The sequence below is a fragment of the Lontra canadensis genome, unplaced genomic scaffold, assembly GCF_010015895.1.
Source record: "Lontra canadensis isolate GAN:19392208 unplaced genomic scaffold, GSC_riverotter_1.0 scaffold17, whole genome shotgun sequence".
In the NCBI taxonomy this organism is placed as follows: domain Eukaryota; kingdom Metazoa; phylum Chordata; class Mammalia; order Carnivora; family Mustelidae; genus Lontra; species Lontra canadensis.
In genome coordinates, this window is record NW_022631011.1 from 14,488,711 (window position 1) to 14,505,657 (window position 16,947).

The 16,947-nt window shown below is 40.0% G+C and overlaps 1 protein-coding gene across 3 annotated transcripts in view; it reads left to right on the forward strand.

The window, feature by feature from the left end:
• Window positions 1-16,947, forward strand: part of B4GALT6 (beta-1,4-galactosyltransferase 6) — a 67,878-nt gene that overhangs the window by 15,847 nt on the left and 35,084 nt on the right. The window contains exons 2-4 of one of the 3 annotated variants that reach the window (XM_032859695.1): window positions 522-744; window positions 7,029-7,145; window positions 13,387-13,500. In XM_032859695.1, the coding sequence (XP_032715586.1) occupies window positions 7,046-7,145; window positions 13,387-13,500 (214 nt within the window). In that variant the 5' untranslated portion in view covers window positions 522-744; window positions 7,029-7,045. Of the gene's footprint in view, window positions 1-521; window positions 745-7,028; window positions 7,146-13,386; window positions 13,501-16,947 lie in introns of those variants that run through there. The other 2 variants (XM_032859694.1, XM_032859696.1) reach the window with 2 other exon arrangements.

The following is a 16,947-nucleotide window of genomic DNA, read 5'->3' on the forward strand; positions in this document are numbered from 1 at the left end:
TTACTCCAGTGAGCACATGAGTGATAAAAATGAAACAATCTTGTTGCTGAAGTGGAAAAAGTTTTAGTGGTTTGGTTAGAAGATCCAACCAGCGACAACAGTCCCTGAAACCAGAGCCTAGTTCAGAGCCAGAGCCTGCCTCTCTTCAATTCCATGAAGGTGGAGAGAGGTGCGGAAGCTGCGAGAGAAAAGTCTGAAGCCGGCAGAGAGTGGTTCATGAGGTTTAAAGGAAGAAACCGACAGAGTAAGGTGGAAGCAGCAAGTGCTGATGTAGAAACTGTAACAGGTGATCCAGAAGGTCTAGTTAATTAATGAAGGTGGCTACACTAAACAACAGATTTCCAGTGTAGACAAAACAGTTTTCTATTGGAAGACAATGCCTTACGACCTTTATAGGTAGAGAAGGGGACTTAGTGCCTGGTTTCAAAGCTTCAGAGAACAAGTGGACTTTCTTGTTAGGTGGGGGCTAATGGAGCTGGTGACTTCAAGTTGAAGCCATTGCTCATTTTCCATTCTCTAAGTCCTAGGATCCTGAAGAATTATGCTAAATCTACTCTGCCTGTGCTCTAGAAATGGGAAAACAAAGCCTTGATGAGAGCAAATTTTCTTACAACATGGTTTACTGAATATTTTAAGCCTACTGTTGAGACATCCTGCTTAGAAAAAAAGGTTTCTTATAAAATATTGCTGCTCGTTGACAATGTACCTTGTCACTCAAGAGCTCTGATGGAAGTGTGCGATGAGGTAAGTATTGTCTTTCCTGCTAACATAACATCAGTTCTGGAGCTCATGGGTCAAGGAATCATTTTGACTCTCAAGTCTTATTTAAGAAATAAATTTCATAAAGCTTTACCTGCCATACACAGTGATTCTTCTGATGGATCTGGGCAAGGTAAATTGAAAACCTTCTGGAAAAGATTCCCCTTTTTAGATCCCAATAAGAACATTTATGATGGGAAGGGGTTCAAATATCAGCATTACCAAGAGTTTGGAAAAAGTTGTTTTCCTCCCTGATGGAGGACTTTGAGGGATTCAAGACTTCGTGGAGGCAGTCACTGGAGATGTGGTGGAAAGAGCAAAAGAACTAGAATCAGAAGTGGAGCCTGAAGATGGGACTGAACTCCTGCAGTCTCATGAGGAAACTTGAACGGATGAAGAGTTGCTTCCTACGGATTAGCAAGGAAAGTGGTTTCTTGAGATGCTTCTACTCCTGCTAAAGATGCTGTGAAGATTGTTGAAATGACAATAAGAGATTAGAATATGATATAAATTTAGTTGAGAAAGCAGTGGCAGGGTTGGAGAGGATTGACTCTAGTTTTGAAAGAAGTTCTAGTGTGGGTAAAATGCTATCAAACAGTGTTAGTGTGCTACTGAGAAATCACTGATGAAAGGAAGAATCATTTGATGTGGCAAACTTCATTATTATCTTATTTGAAGAAGTTACCACAGCCACGCCAACCTTCAGCAATCACCACCCTGATTGATCAGCAGCTATCAACACTGAAGCAACTCTCCATCAGCGAAAAGGGTATTACTTGCTGAAAGCTCAGGTGATGATTAAGATTTTTTTTGGCAATAAAGTATTTTTAAATTAAGGTATGTGCATTGATTTTTAAGACATAATGCTATACTATAGTATAAACTTTTATATGCACTGGGAAATGAAAACATTTATTTGACTCAATTAATTGCAGTATTTGCTTTATTGTGGTGGTCTGCGGCAGAACTGCCATGTCTCTGAGGTATGCCTGCGCTCACCTCAGAACATTCCCTCTCCGCTTCATCCCCCACTGATGCCCCATTGGTAGCCATCAGGCAGTCTGGGGCTTGTCTTCCATCCTCCCTTGTCTGGCCACATCAGGTCCTCGTAGTTGTGACCTGCTCTCCCTTGCACCTCCCCAGACCACAGTCTTCCTAACCCTTACACTTCTGGGACTTTCTCACTTATTGTTAACATGACTTCTTTTTTTTTTTTAAGATTTTATTTATTTATTTGAGAGACAGATCACAAGCAGGCAGAGAGGCAGGCAGAGGGAGAGGAAGGGAAACAGGCTCCCTGCTGAGCAGAGAGCCTGATGCGGGGCTCGATCCCAGGACCCTGAGATCACGACCCAGGCCGAAGGCAGAGGCTTTAACCTACTGAGCCACCCAGGAGTCCCTTCTTATCTTCACAATGACCTCGAGTCCCTCCCCTCTTTCCTCCTATTTTTTTTCTCACTGTCCATCCACTTAGACCTTGACAAATTATTTTTCATTGTTGCCAAACTCTACTCAAGTTGGATTGTTGACTCCTGGATGTGCTGTGTGCCCGTGCACCCCAGAGCCTCTGCTTATGTGGTCCCCTCAGTGGAACTGTTCCTTTCCATCCTTCCTCCTATTTCGTTCAGTACCTTAGAGTTAAATTTACTCTTTCTTCCCTCTGCTTAGGCCACAGTCATGCTCAGTTTTCTCCCGTCTAAAAAAAACTTCCTTGACTTTGCTCTCACTTCTCTTTTCTTAAAATTGCTTTTACTTTGTCACTATCCTCTTTATTCTTTGCTACTTGCCTTTTGTTTCCATTGCTTTCCAGAAACTCTTCTTTTAAAGATTGACAGTGATCTCCTACAGCATTTTTAAGAGGCTGCACTGTATGGTGGTAAGGAGCAAGACTGGAGCCAGCCTGCTGGGGTTTGAATTCTGGCTCCACCACCGGCTAATAACTGTACAACCTTGAGCAAGTTATATAACTCCATTGTTCAATTTCTTGATCTGCAAAATGGGAATAATATTAGTACGTACCATTATAGGGTTGCTTGTAAGGATTAATTAGGTTAGTATATGTAAAGCTCTTCTAAGGATGCTTGACAAAGGGTATGTACCAACCATTAGTGTTTTATTTTTTTTTAACTATTATTTTTTAGTCTTTCTTTTTAGCCTCTGTGGTATTTGATATGGTTGACCATTTCCTCTTCACTGTGTTCAAGCTCAGACTAATTCATCTGGGGCCTTTTATCTTTGTGACCCTCTTTGTGGTCTCTTTCCATGTGTCTGAACTGTGCTTTCTTATCCCTTTTCTGGATAATTTTTCCTTATGGTGATTGACCACTATAGTTCCTACCCTTATAGGAATGTCACCCCAAATTGTATTTTTTGCCCTTTCTTAGCTCCAGTCCTGCACTTACAATGTACCTAACCAACATAATCTCCCTCTTAAAATCAGCTCCTGGCTGGATTACTTTTTGTTAACAGACCTGTGGCAGTGTATCATAGTATGGGACCAGGGGGATGCTGTGTCTGAAACCTCTGAAGCTCTGGAAAGCTTTCCAGATCAGTGCAGACTGGCACATTCTCTTTGTCCGGAATACTGTTCTCAGTGAACAGAGCTGGATGTGGAAAGGGTTGGGGAGACACATTACTATCAAGTGCATTCCTTAGTTTCCTTAAGCCGAGAATTAAATCTCTTGCTTCACAAACCGAAGGTAGAATGTCTAGCTGTTGTAAACTTGATTTTTGAGTGGTTTTTTTTTTTTTTTAAGTTGTAGGTATTCCGCTCCCCCTGCCCCCACCGCCCCGCAAAGCAGACCTAGGTAAATAAGTTAAATGTATGTCTGACAAAGAAGAGGCAAATAGCAAATTAACTAGAGTAGAGAACAGGACATGATTTTAATTAAGCAGTGGTAGCTTTTTTTTTAGTGTATTTCTGAGTTCTCTAAATACTAAAGGGCAAAGCTAATAAAGATTTCCTTGTTTTCTGAAATGCAATTTCTCTTACTTGGAATAGAAATTTTTGACAAAGATTTCCTCTAACTTGCTGGTTTACCAAGAAGATGTACTTAATAGTAATTGGTGGTCATATAGTTATTTGAGTGTGGATTAACAGCTTAAGATGTCTGGAAATCCGACAGTTGGAACCACTCTCATTCTCGGTTAGTGTGCCTTGCAAAACTTTGACACACCGCATTCTTCCTGTTGACAACGACTATTTAAACAAAACACCTTCGTTCCCTAATGGGTTTTGATCTTTAGGGATTAAACCCACGAGGACTATTAACCTAAGGACTGTAACTCAATTAGCTGTAAATGATTTAAAATAAACTAATAGATTCTCCATTTGGAGAGCTTGGTGTCTTGCCTTCCTTAAGTTTTTCTCCATCCATCTAATGAATAGTAAATGTATTCTTTTGTCACAGTTGTCATCAGTCTTGTTTTGTGTTTTTTCTTCCCTATATAAGTTTGTTACCTGATGTTTTGGAAGTTTTTAGGATAATTTACTTTGAGGATTCTTCTTTTCTATACCAGATCTTTTCTTTGCTGCTCAAGTCTGACTTGGCTTCCCGATGTCAGACAATATTCTTTATGTGAATAGGTGTGTTAAAGATTCAGTTTCCAGGGCACATGGAAGTGCACTGATGGTCTCACCTATCGCATCCTGGCTTGGGCCAGTATTGTTTTGAGCCACTCAGTTCCACTGCCCCTTGACAGGTCCTCTCTATGGTTTGGTGCAGAACAGATGTTACAAGATATTAGATCACTGATAACAAATTTCATGTGTAACTTTAGGATTCAGTGATCCAAGGTGTTGTAAGTTAGAATTAGTTTTCTATTTGATGGTTTTCCTCTGCATCATTTCGCTTGAATTTTAGGTCTTGGCTTTTGCTAGTGTTAGTTGTCTTTTATTGAATGTTTTTCTGCATTTTTGGTTAGCTCTTCTTTTTGTTTTCATTTTTCACTTTATCTCTTCTTTCTTTTAGAGTCTACTGAAGAGTAAAACTTCAATAAAAACTTGTATTTGTAACCTGAGGGGTGTAATAAATTCAAGTCTAAACAAGTTATATCTAATTATAGGACTGCTTTCTAGAGAGGATGTAGACACGCTCTTAAAAATGATTGAGGTAAACTTATGTGAAGTTGAGTTTCTGTTGTTTTCTCTGTTACGGATTGAAGGTAAAAGGAGAAGTATTATTGTACTCTGCTTCTCTAGTTTATTTATTGTCTTTTGTACTTTGAGCATGTTAAAATTTACATAAAAAATGGGAAAGGAGGGACATCTGGGTGGCTCAGTCATTATTAACCATCTGCCCTCAGTTCAGGTCATGATCCCAGGCTCCTGGGATCAAGCCCCCACATCAGGCTCTTTCCTCAGCAGGAAGCCTGCTTCTCTCTCTCTCTCCCCCTGCTTATGTTCCTTCTCTCCTGGTGTCTCTCTCTGTCAAATAAATAAATAAAATCTTTAAAAAATGGGAAAGGAGGGGGTGCCTGAGAGGCTCAGTCAGTTAAGGGGTTAAGCAGTTAAGCTTCTGCCTTCAGCTCAGGTTATGATCTTGGGGTCCTAGGGATGGATCCCCTCATAAGGCTTCCTGCCCAGCAAGGAGTCTCCTCCTCCCTCTCCCGCTGCCCCTCTCCCAACTCACGCACATGTGTGCTTTCTCTCTCATATACTCTCTCTCAAATAAGGCAATAAAATCTTTAAAGGTGGTAGTAAACATCACATTTTGCTCATTTCTCTGTAGCAACTCAGGGAAGTAGAGCAGGGCCCAGAAAATGAGTTGCATTTAACATTTTTTATTTTGGCATTCATTTTTTGAGAGCATCATTACAGTGTTCAGGGCTGACTTATTTTAAAATTGGAAGAGTCATTAACTGAGACTTGCATTTTTTTGGTTTTGCCTTGAAAATGATCCTCTTCCTCTTGAATGAATGGAATGTATGATTTTTTTGGCTGTGTGCTTGGAGAATGGAGAGTAGAAAGGGCTTTAGAGAACATCTAAGGCAATACACCGACTGTTTTAGGTGAGGAAACTGAGATTCAGTGAGTTGTCTAGAGTTGTGCATTGTGCTTGCGGAATCAGGACCGAGAAAGAAAGGATCTTTTGATTACCCCTGTGCTTCTCTGAGGAGTCCTGGCATCTCAGAAGGCAGAGATTTTTGTCATCTTTGTCAATTGACCAGTTTCTCCCAAAGCAAGAAATTAAGGGCCTAGTTTTGAAGCACTTAACACAAAGAATTAAATGTACCAACTTGAAAATGTACATTGATTTTGAGTTTGTCTGCTTTTACCATTCTGGTAGATAAATTTGTGATTGAAAGGGAGTATAAAAGTTCTTAAGTAATTAACTCAGTGGAGAGAAATTACCAAAATAGGTATTGATTCTAGGTCATTCTGCCCCCTAACTCTCCTTCCCCAAACACAGTGAGAATTTAGGAGAATTTAGGAGACCCATTGCAAGAGTCATATTCATACTAGCTGTTATGGTGATTTATGATATATTTACTATTAGGTAAGGAATACTTGCTCTTTTTTTTTTTTTTAAAGATATTATTTATTTATTTGACAGACAGAGATCACAAGTAGGCAGAGAGGCAGGCAGAGAGAGAGGAAGGAAAGCAGGCTCCCCGCTGAGCAAAGAGCCCGATGCGGGGCTCGATCCCAGGATCCTGGGATCATGACCCGAGCTGAAGGCAGAGGCTTTAACCCACTGAGCCACCCAGGCGCCCCAGGAATACTTGCTCTTGTGGAGTTTTGGGTTTGAGGAAGTTAATGTAGAATTAGAGAAAGTATACTATGATTGTATGTTTGTAATAAAATGCCTTTTTGAAATGTATAAGTATATTTTATGGTAGAAAATCATTTATGGATAAAGGAATTCATTATGATATTCATTTAGTCTCATTCTATTTGATGGGATATCACTACTTGAATTTTTCATTTTTATTGTTTTAAAAACTGTTTTTATAAGTTTGTTTCTTTTCTTTCTTTCTTTCTTTTTTTTTTTTTTTTTAGGAAATCTCTAATACCTAATGTGGGGTTCAAACTTACAACCCCAAGATCAAGAATTGCATGCTCTTCTGATTGGGCTCACCAGGCACCCCTGTTTTTTTAAGTTTTTGATAATAGGAAATAGTCATTTTGTATTTCTGTGTTCCCTTTGGACATGCTAACTGAGTCAGTTTGGGTTTACTGGGCTGTTCCCCAGTCCAAATATTATTTTATTAAATTAGGAAAAAAAAGCTTACTGAGTCATGATGTTTCCTCTCTTTCCTTTTTATAGCCAACACATATCTCTTTATGGTACAAGCTCGAGGAATAATGTTGAGAGAAAATGTGAAAACAATAGGACATATGATCAGGCTGTACACAAATAAAAACACTACCCTCAATGGTACAGGTAAGATTCCTTGCTTCTTCATCATGCTTTGTTTCTGCTTCTTACCTTTGTAGTTGCAAGAAGTAAACCAGATCCCTCAAGCTCTGAGACTCCTGTTAAAGATGAAGGTATCTCCTACCACGTGTACTGGGAGATTAATTCGCTGCTTGGGCCAGACTGTCCATGTTTTAGGATCTATAAAGGTGTTCTCACAGAGGCGATGGGGGTTTTGTACGAAGATATGGGACTTAATTCTTTTTTATTAAACTTAATTCTTGCAAACATAAAGTACAAAAAGCAGCGTGTGCTTTTTCAGTTCACCTATCGTAGTTAAAATCAACTGCAGAAAGAACAATTTATCCGTATTAGTCATTCCGCCATCTCTCTTTATGCCTATTCTAACTCCTAAAATGGTTTTCTAACTCTGTTTAGTAAATACTTATGTTTTTAATTGTAGAAGATTCTTAATAATTTTATGGCTTTTTTAGGGGGCTTAAGGAGAAATTATATAAAAGCGGAAATCCGTAGCTGCTGTTTTCCTTTAAAAATATTATCTGGAAGTAGAATGTCCGTCACAATCACATGAGGTTAAAACCAAGTATTGGGCCAATATTAGGGACTGAATGAAGGCAGAATTGAGGCAAATACATTGAACTATCATGGAAGAATGCTCAGCCTCCCACGGGGCAGTGTTTCTGCAGTGACTTCTGAAGTGTTATTGGACGTTACTTAAAGGTTTCAATAACTGGTTATCACTTGTTGCATCCTTTATATTCTCATTTTATTTTTATTTATTTATTTTTTTAAAGATTTTATTTATTCATTTGACAGACGGAGATCACAAGTAGGCAGAGAGAGGCAGGCAGAGAGAGAGAGGAGGAAGCAGGCTCCCGCGGAGCAGAGAGCCCGATGTGGGGCTCGATCCCAGGACACTGGGATCATGACCTGAGCCGAAGGCAGAGGCTTTAACCCACTGAGCCACCCAGGCGCCCCTATATTCTCATTTTAAACAGTTAAAATTTAAGATTTCATTCCTGTCGACAGTTCTCCATTGTGCCACCGTAAATGACAGATACGCACACACACATGCACACACTATCTGCCAACCACAGATGTTCTTTCTTAAAATGTATGTTACGGTGGGTAATAGTTTTACCCTTCTAAAAATTCAAGACTGTATCAGATTGATTCTTAATTTCACACGTGCATTTGCAAAATTCAGTTTAGTCATTTGTCTGATTTGTTTTATGATGCCGCAAGTCAAAACACTCTTGTTTCTCCCTTTTAAGTCGAAGGACGTTTCTTTTAGAAAGACTGTCATTGTACCTGATATTTTAATAGTATCGTAAAAATCTCCTTAACTGGTCTTCTGCTTTAATTGGTCTTCCGAATAGTAGGTCAATGTTAGGAGCATTTTAAACATTATAAAAGATTCTTTAGGACTTGTTCTGGTTGAATAAGCTGATTGTGAAGTGTTCATTAAAACTTTACTCAACTGGACAGAAGTACTCAGCATCCTCAGACTACTGTGTTTCTATCAGGTAGTGCTGGACATCGGTGCATAATCGAGTTCCTTTCCTGGGGCATGAATAAGTTTCATGTGGGAACTCAGTTGAGCTTGATTAGGAGAATTGATTACTGGGTTAAGACAAACTCTCCCCGCCCCCCAACCCCCCACCCCACAAGTGGAAGACAAGAAGAAGGGAAATCCTCTTTTCCCCTTACCAACTCAGTTTCAATACTGACCAAACAACCACTGCCTACTTGGATTAGATTTGGTTTACTTTGATGAACCTTTGAAAATTTTTCTCATGGTTCATTTACTGGTGGTAAACTCTTCTGTCATTGTATCAGCTAGGAATTGGGTTTGGCTTTAAGAGGGACCTGGCTGCAGTGGCTTAAGCCCATGAGACTCCACCTTCTTATGTAAAAGAGACCTGGAAGTTGGATGTCTGGGGCTGTGGTGGAGAAAGTCTCCACACACCTTCCATCTTCTGCTCTCTCATGGAGTTTTATAGTCTTCGAAGGTTGTTGTGGTGCTCCAGTCTTTCTATTTGTACTTGGGTTAGTAGGAAGAAGGAAAGGAAGAAGGAAGAAGAACAGAGGGACCCTTTTAAGGAGACTTTCCAGAAGTTTCACGTGGTATTTCTGCTTCCATCGCATTGGCCAGAACTTTGTTGTAGGGACTGTAAATTATGAACTGGGCATACTGGTGCTTTGAATGAAATTGGGGTTCTGCTACTTGATGAGAAAGGGAAAATAGAGTTTGAGGAGGCAACCATGAGACTCTGCTGTGTTCATGTACATTGAACAGTTCATGTTGTCAGTATTCTTACCTCGATACTTAGAGACACAGCACTAAGAAGAACATCCTCCCTTTGTATGAGGATCTCTTTTGAGAGAGATGGAAGCATACATAGTTACTTATAATGAAGTTGTTTATTTCTGCACAAACTTATATAGATATAATCTGCTAGTAAGGAGATAATGGCCAGTAAGGTGTATTGAGAGCTAACTGAAGACTGGGGGAGAATTGATTAACATGTGCTAGCGCATTTAAAATTTAACACTTGATCGCAAATAGGTTGCGATATTTCTAAGAACATTTGATTTCAAAAAGGGGTTTTTAACCTTGTACTTGACTTTCTGAAACACCAAATGTAAAGAAGTACTACATATAATATTTTTGCAAAGACATCACATACTCTCATCATCAAATGATGCTTTGCCTTGTAGCTATGGAGTTAGTCAAATTAAGGAAACAAGATGTAATCAGTGAATAATTACTGAAGCAGATGATAAGGGTCATGCAATGTTAGAACTGGTAGATTTGTTAGAAATAGCCGAGCGCACCTCCTGTTTGATGGCTGTGTGGTCCAAACCCTCAGACACTGCCAGGCTAACAGAGCAAGCCAGGGGTAAACAGACTAGAATTCTCACTGAGTTTCTGTCCCCGCTTTAAGCTGCCCTTTGCAGGAAGAACAAAGCCCTTGCGAATCCAGTTTGGTGCTCTTCTCCTTTTCCTGTAAGTGGTAAGTTCCAGTGAGAGCTGAGGAGGGGACCTGTCCAGCAGTTTTCATTCTGTGTCTCTCTTCTCTTTAGGTGTGGCTCTAGAAAAGAGAAAGAAGGCTCGGGCCCAGAACTCATTGTGTTTTCACCCATCCATTCATTAGATGAAATAATGTCTACATTTTAAAGCAGTTGTGGTAGATCCGCCTCAAATGCATCTATCATGCGTAATGCTCCTGATTTTGAAAGCAGTGGTTATACTTGATGGACCCAAGCACTTTTGTGGGAATAATGATTTTGTGGGTTTATTACAGTATAGTCTCCAAAAGCTTAAATTATTGTTGGCTGAATGATCAGTTGTGAAGAGTTCACTTACAGTAAGTTTTTACCATGTTGTAGATACTTTGTTTGATACTGGAAATCAAAGGCAGTTTGATTAAAAAAAAAAAAGTATTCAGACTAGTGGCGGGGAGTGTGTGGGTAGACTTATACATAATACATTGGGATGACATAAGCACCACTGGACGTAGTACCCAAGGAGTGCAGAGACTTTTCTGTAAGTCTGGCAGTGAGTTGGTCGTTATGATCATTTGTAATGATTTAGCCAAGAATAACACATTTAGCTCCAAAACTTTGTATTTAAAGGAAGTGAATATACTGCTATTCCGTGTGTCTTTGAGTTTTTTATTTTTAATCTAGTCCTTTAAAAACTGATCAAAGTGATACATGGGTTTTTTTTGTGAAAGACTCAGTCATTCTAGCACTAAAATAAAAAGTGAAACAGTCCTCTAGGCCTTCTGCTGCCACCAGACTCCCCAGGGGGAGCTTCCGTTAACAGTTTGTTTTGCAGAAATGTCTAGAGAGCTTACGATTTCTGTGAATTGGATGCAGATTTATAGAATCATAGCATGTAGCTAAGAGAAGGGGCCCAAACATTAATCACGAGAAAGAATAAGTTATGCAAAAGAAGAAAATACTCTCATCTAAAGTTAACTACATAACATTAAGAAATACTTAAGAATTTTGAGAATGTTAATATTTATCCTCAGGATTATAAGAAAATCAATCTTTGGAACACGTAAAGGTCAGGGACAACCTTAATTATCTTCTGTTTTTAGCTCCCACAAATGCATAGACTATAGTGGCTGCCTAGTATAGTAGGAGTCCCCATAAATGCAGAAAAATTTTTTGAATATAACTTAAAATTTGACCTGTATCTAGATATATTTTTTAAAAGCATCTTAAAGAATCAGAACTTCAATGGACTTAAACTTATTTTATGTTCAGTATCTTTAAAATGTTTCAGATGTATATGGGGGACACATGGAGGAGTATGGATTACTAGAGGGGTCTCTGCTCTTGGTGCATCCCTGGGCTTACAAAACAATTGCTGTGCACTGAACGCCCCTCCCTTTTGGCTTGGAGCATTTTCCTGTGAAGTGCTTTCTAGGGCTGCTCTGGAGAGAGCTCCTGGGGGGATTCTGTCACTGGGGCTTTCACACTTTCCCGCTTCCTGGAATCGGCATTAGCGGTTGTACATCGTTCAGCACTCCTTATCATCTTGGTGTTTCCTGTCAATAAGTACACTTATCTTAAAACCTCCCCCATGCCCTGCCAAATCACAACTGGGATTTCCATGTGGTGCTTTGGAATTGGACCTTCTCCTCCAGCTTCTGTCCCCTCGTTCGTACCGGAAACCCTTACCCTCCACTTAGGAGGCTCTACAGGGTTCCTTCCAGCAGGCATGCCTGTGCTTGGAAGTGCCATCCTGGAGCCCAGGCTGTACCCCTGTCAAGTCCATTTTGATGATGGATGGATAACTGTGGTAGGCAAAAGGTATTCAGGGTGGTGTTTAGTGTTCTTTGACTCTTCTCATATACTTCATATTCAATTGCCAGGATTCTACCATTTTTCCCTAGGGAGAGGGTTTAGCTTTTATAGGTTAGTTGGTGTGTGATTTTTACCTTTCGCCTTTTGCTTGCTGGTCACTGGCAGACAGGCCTCTCTTTCAAGTCGTATGCCTGTTCTCCTCTTTCTTACCTCTCTGCCTGCAGACCAGTTCAGATAGGAATAACTCTGTCATCAGAGCAGATTCCTGGAGATTGAGAGGACCTCTTCGCATTTTCCTCAAGTATCTGCTAGAGCTTCATTTCCTGTGGGTACATAATTTATGATCCAGGAGACAGACACTTGTTGAATCAGCTGTTTCCATGTGTTGTCTCTTACCACCATGTGTTGTCTTGTCCTCTTAGACTGGCTTCCTCTGACATAGAGGAAACTGTCAGTTCATGGTTCTCAGACTTGCATTTCAGAACCTTGTTCCAGAAAGGGCTGAAACACGATCTCTTTGGCTTCAAGTTCAATTTCTAAGATTCTGAATGTCCTGGGTTAAGTCCTATGCACGGCTCTGAACCAGTCACTCACAGCTCCAGCTGTGGGATTATTGTAAGCAGTTTGTGCATTTCTCTTATTGAAATCTGGAAACGGCTACATGCGGTAGGTAGAGAAGAGAAACTACATTGTCTGGCCCTGTACCACAAAGCTCGTGCATGTCGGAGCAAGGATTTGAACTCCACATTTGACTGTGGAGCTCTAACCAGTGCCCTCCATGCTGTCAAACTTGTAGTAGCGAGTGATAATGGACCTAATGTAACGCACAGCCCAGGGCTCCCTAGGGATGGCAGCCTACGAGTTGGGAACTTAAAGATTTAAAATGGACTGCGTTACGGAAGTAAGTTGAGTGGGTCAGTCTAAGTTTCTTAAGTGTCGGGTGGTGAGAAAACATGACTCCCACTCCTCAGCTTGGTGCTTACTAGAAGCATTGTGCTGTGGCTCTGTGGTCTCCAGGATGCCTTTGGCCATCGATGCTGGAGGGGATCCCCTGGTGTACTTTTCCAGTCTCTTTTGATCTTGCTCAGCTGGGGGAAGGATGGGAGCAGGTGTGTTCATATGGCCACAGATGAGCCTGCTCTGTATGTGTGTACAGATGAGGCCAGGCTGCTCTCTAACCTTGTCCCCGAGCTCCCCTGGGAAATCACGCCGAGAGGTCCTTTCTAGTAGCAGTGACGGGTGATTGGGAGAGTAGCCATGGCAGCCGCGCTTGCTTTTCCTTTGTTCTTTATAGATAACTGCTTTTAAGTATTTCTGTAGGTTGCATGTTGCAAGTCTTCTTGCAGCGATAGTGACATATTTCATGCTAGGAGCAAAGAAAATGGCAGTTTTTCGGTTGTAACTTTTTTCCTCTCTCTCCAAGATTATCCTGAAGGCAATAATTCAAGTGATTATCTTGTTCAAACAACAACATACCTACCGGAAAACTTCACATATTCACCATATCTACCCTGCCCAGAAAAACTGCCTTATATGCGTAAGTGTCATCTAATTTTGACTTAACTGTTTGCTTGTGTTATAGTAAAATAATAAAAACCACGTAGTTTGAGCACTCCATGCTCAGATCATCACTGTGGGTGCTAATGTTCATGTTACATAGCATATTACGCGATTTTTTTTTTTTTTATGAAGTTTTTTTTTTGGAAGGGGAGGGGGATTGAAAAACTGTAGAAAAAGCTCATCCTTTACCCACAAGTAACCTCTATCGTGAGTTTGATTTGTATTCTTACAGGTTATTTAAAAAATTTTTTTTACATAAATAGATGGTTAGATAGAAAGTTGTAATGTTGCAAAGGTTTTAAAAATTTGTATAAGTGGTCTTAAAGTTATGTAAAGTCTGTAATTTGCTTGCTTTTTAAAGAACTGTCCATGTTGATACATACAGATCTATTTATTTTCCGTAGCTACTGTATAGTACATCTTTGAATAAATGTACCACATTTCAGTTACCTTTTTCTCTGCTGATGGAAATTTATGTTATTTCCGCTCTTTTGCTATCACAAAGTAGTAGCATAGGGAGCAGCGTAGTACAGAGTTCTCTGCACATGGTGTGCATGTGTTTGGGGGTTCAGACCTAGAACTGCAGTTGCTCTATAGGCTGGCTTGAATTTACACCAAAGCAGCTGGACCAATTTATATCCCCAACAGCAGAGCACGAGTGTACCATGTTGATATGGATGGACATTAAAATTTTTGCTAATCTGAGGAAAATATTTTTTCTCATATGGTAGTTAAGAACTGGTATCTCATTGTTTGAATTTTCACTTTTCTTATTATTAGTAGGTTCAAGTAACATTTTTAAAAAAGATTTATTTGTTTATTTGAGCGAGAGAGTGAGTAAGTAGAGCACAAGCAGGGGGAGGGGCAAAGGCAGAGGGAAAGAGAACCTCCAGCAGATTCCCCACTGAGCACGGGGCTGAGGTGCACAGGGGTTCAGTGTCATGACCTTGAGATCATAACCTGAGCTGAAATCAAGAGTCAGACACTTAACAGAGTGAGCCACCCAGGCGCCCCTCAGTAATTTTAGATGTGTTTATGAGTGGTTTTACATTTTCTCTCCTGTGACTAAGTCCTGTGCTTTATCAATTCCATATTGATTAATTAGGTTTTCATATTAATTGTTGTAAGTTCTTTACGTATATTCCAACAGTGACCTATTATCTGCTGTATGTGGCGTAACAGGTTTTCAAAGTCCCTGGCTTGTCTTTCCATTTTGTTTATGGGAACTTTTATAGAAGTTATATTTATAATGTTTCTAAGTGTATCAGTGATTTTTTTAAAGTTGTTGCTTTTTGGTCTTAAGAAAGCTTTCCTTATTACTTGAAGGCCATACAAATACTCTTATTTCCTTCTAACAGTTTTACCATTTTGTATTTAGCTTTCTTTTAAAGATTTTTTTTATTTATTTGAGAGAGAAAGACTAGAGAGAGAGAGAGCACAAGTGGGGGATACAGGGAAAGGGAAAAGCAGACTCCATGCCGAGCAGGGAGCCCGATGCATGACTCAATCCTAGGACCCTGGGATCATGACCTGGACAGAAGGCAGCTGCTTAGCTGACTGAGCCACCGAGGTGCCCCCAATTTTAAGCATACTCTTTATATATAAGCCTGTACGTTAATTTTTATATAACTAAAATTTAAATGAACATCTTTGTGAATTGCTTGTTTACCCTTGGGTTCTAAAATGGTATCTGAATGTGTTTTTTATGTCTTTATGTGAGTATTCTTTTTTTTTTTTTTAAAGATTTTATTTATTTACTTGACAGAGATCACAAGTAGGCAGAGAGGCAGGCAGAGAGAGAGTCGGGGGGAAGCAGGCTCCCTGCCGTGCAGAGAGCCCGATGCGGGGTTTGATCCCAGGACCCCAGGACCATGACCTGAGCCAAAGGCAGAGGCTTTAACCCACTGAGCCACCCAGGCGCCCCCTCATGAGTATTCTTTATTGAGGAAATTAACCTTTGCCTATCATAGTTTTAGGATTTTTTTCAGTTTATTGTTGGTAAATTGTTGATATTATATATCTGTAATAAAAAAGAGTCACCTTTCAATATCATCTAAGGCCATGGTTCTCAAATTTTGGGGTACATCAGAATCAGCTGGATAGTCTTTTAAAATATAGATTGTTGTGTTCCACTGTCAGAGTTTCAGACTTTGTAGATCTCAAGGAGGGTCTGAGAATTTTCATTTCTAACAAGTTCCTAGATGCTAGTCATCCTTGGGCCATACTTTGAGACCCACTAATCTAGACTAGATCCTGGCTCTACTGAGCCTGGGGAACTTTTATCATTCTTGGCCCCACCCCATAAGTGATTTTATTAACCTGACAGGGAGTATGGGTATTTAAAAAAAAAAAAATTCTCAGTGGCTTCTAATCTTGCTCTCTCTTTGCTGTCTTATAGTAGAAGAGGAAGCTGTGATTTTTGTGGCTGTGTATTTGTCATTTGTTATTGTAGCCTTGGTTTTCTAAAAATGAATGTTTTTGTCTGTGCAGTGCTGAAACCACTAAGTAATGTTCTGTTGAAATATTGATTACAATAATTTCATTTTCATAATTTGCATATTCAAGGATTTATAGTTTTAGGAAATCTTTCTGTTCTTGGTGTAGTTGCCATTTTCTTAATTACTGCTTTATGGGTACTAATTAAACTCTGTTTAAAAGCATCTGCCTGCCAGGCCTTCCTACTAGCCCTGTCCTCCTCCAGGCCCATAACTCGTAATTGCTCCTGTCCTAGTGCTTGAGAGATTGTGTCAAGGCTGCTAGGCACTGCCTTTCTTCCAAAGTGCTGGTGCTACTGTTCAGTCTTGTGTTCATCACTGCTTCTGTCAGTCTTGTGTTCATCACAGAAGAGGATCACGCTCTTTTGGCTAGCCACCTTTTCACAGAAGGCCTCCTCGTGGGTTGCTGGCTTTGGGTCCGGCACCAGCCCCATGTCCAAGTAGAAAATAGGCCACATACCAGAAACTACTTAGAAAGGGGCTGTGGGTACAGCCAATGTAATGAGACTTTTTCCAAGAGGGCCTTGCATGGGCCATGCAGTGGAACCCCTTCACTTAGTCATGTGACCTCTGCAAAGTGGAGCCTCGCTTTACCTGTCTAGAAAATATGGGACTATAATATCAATTTCACAGTGTTGCAAGGATACAAAGAGGTGCAATGCTTGAAGCTTGATAGATATTAGTTTGATATTTCCTTTCTTTCTCACAGCTTTGAGGGAGCCAGAATTTGTAATGACCAAGGGAATGAGAAACCTGGGAGAAATGGGTAGAGTTAAGGTGTTCTATACTTAGCTGTGCATCCCTAATTTACTTTAAATTAACAGGATTATTTCTCATCCATAATAGAGAACAGCATACTAAAATACCCACGTGTAAAATCTTATTAAAATGTGGTACAAAATAATTGAATACAATACCTCTCTAAATAA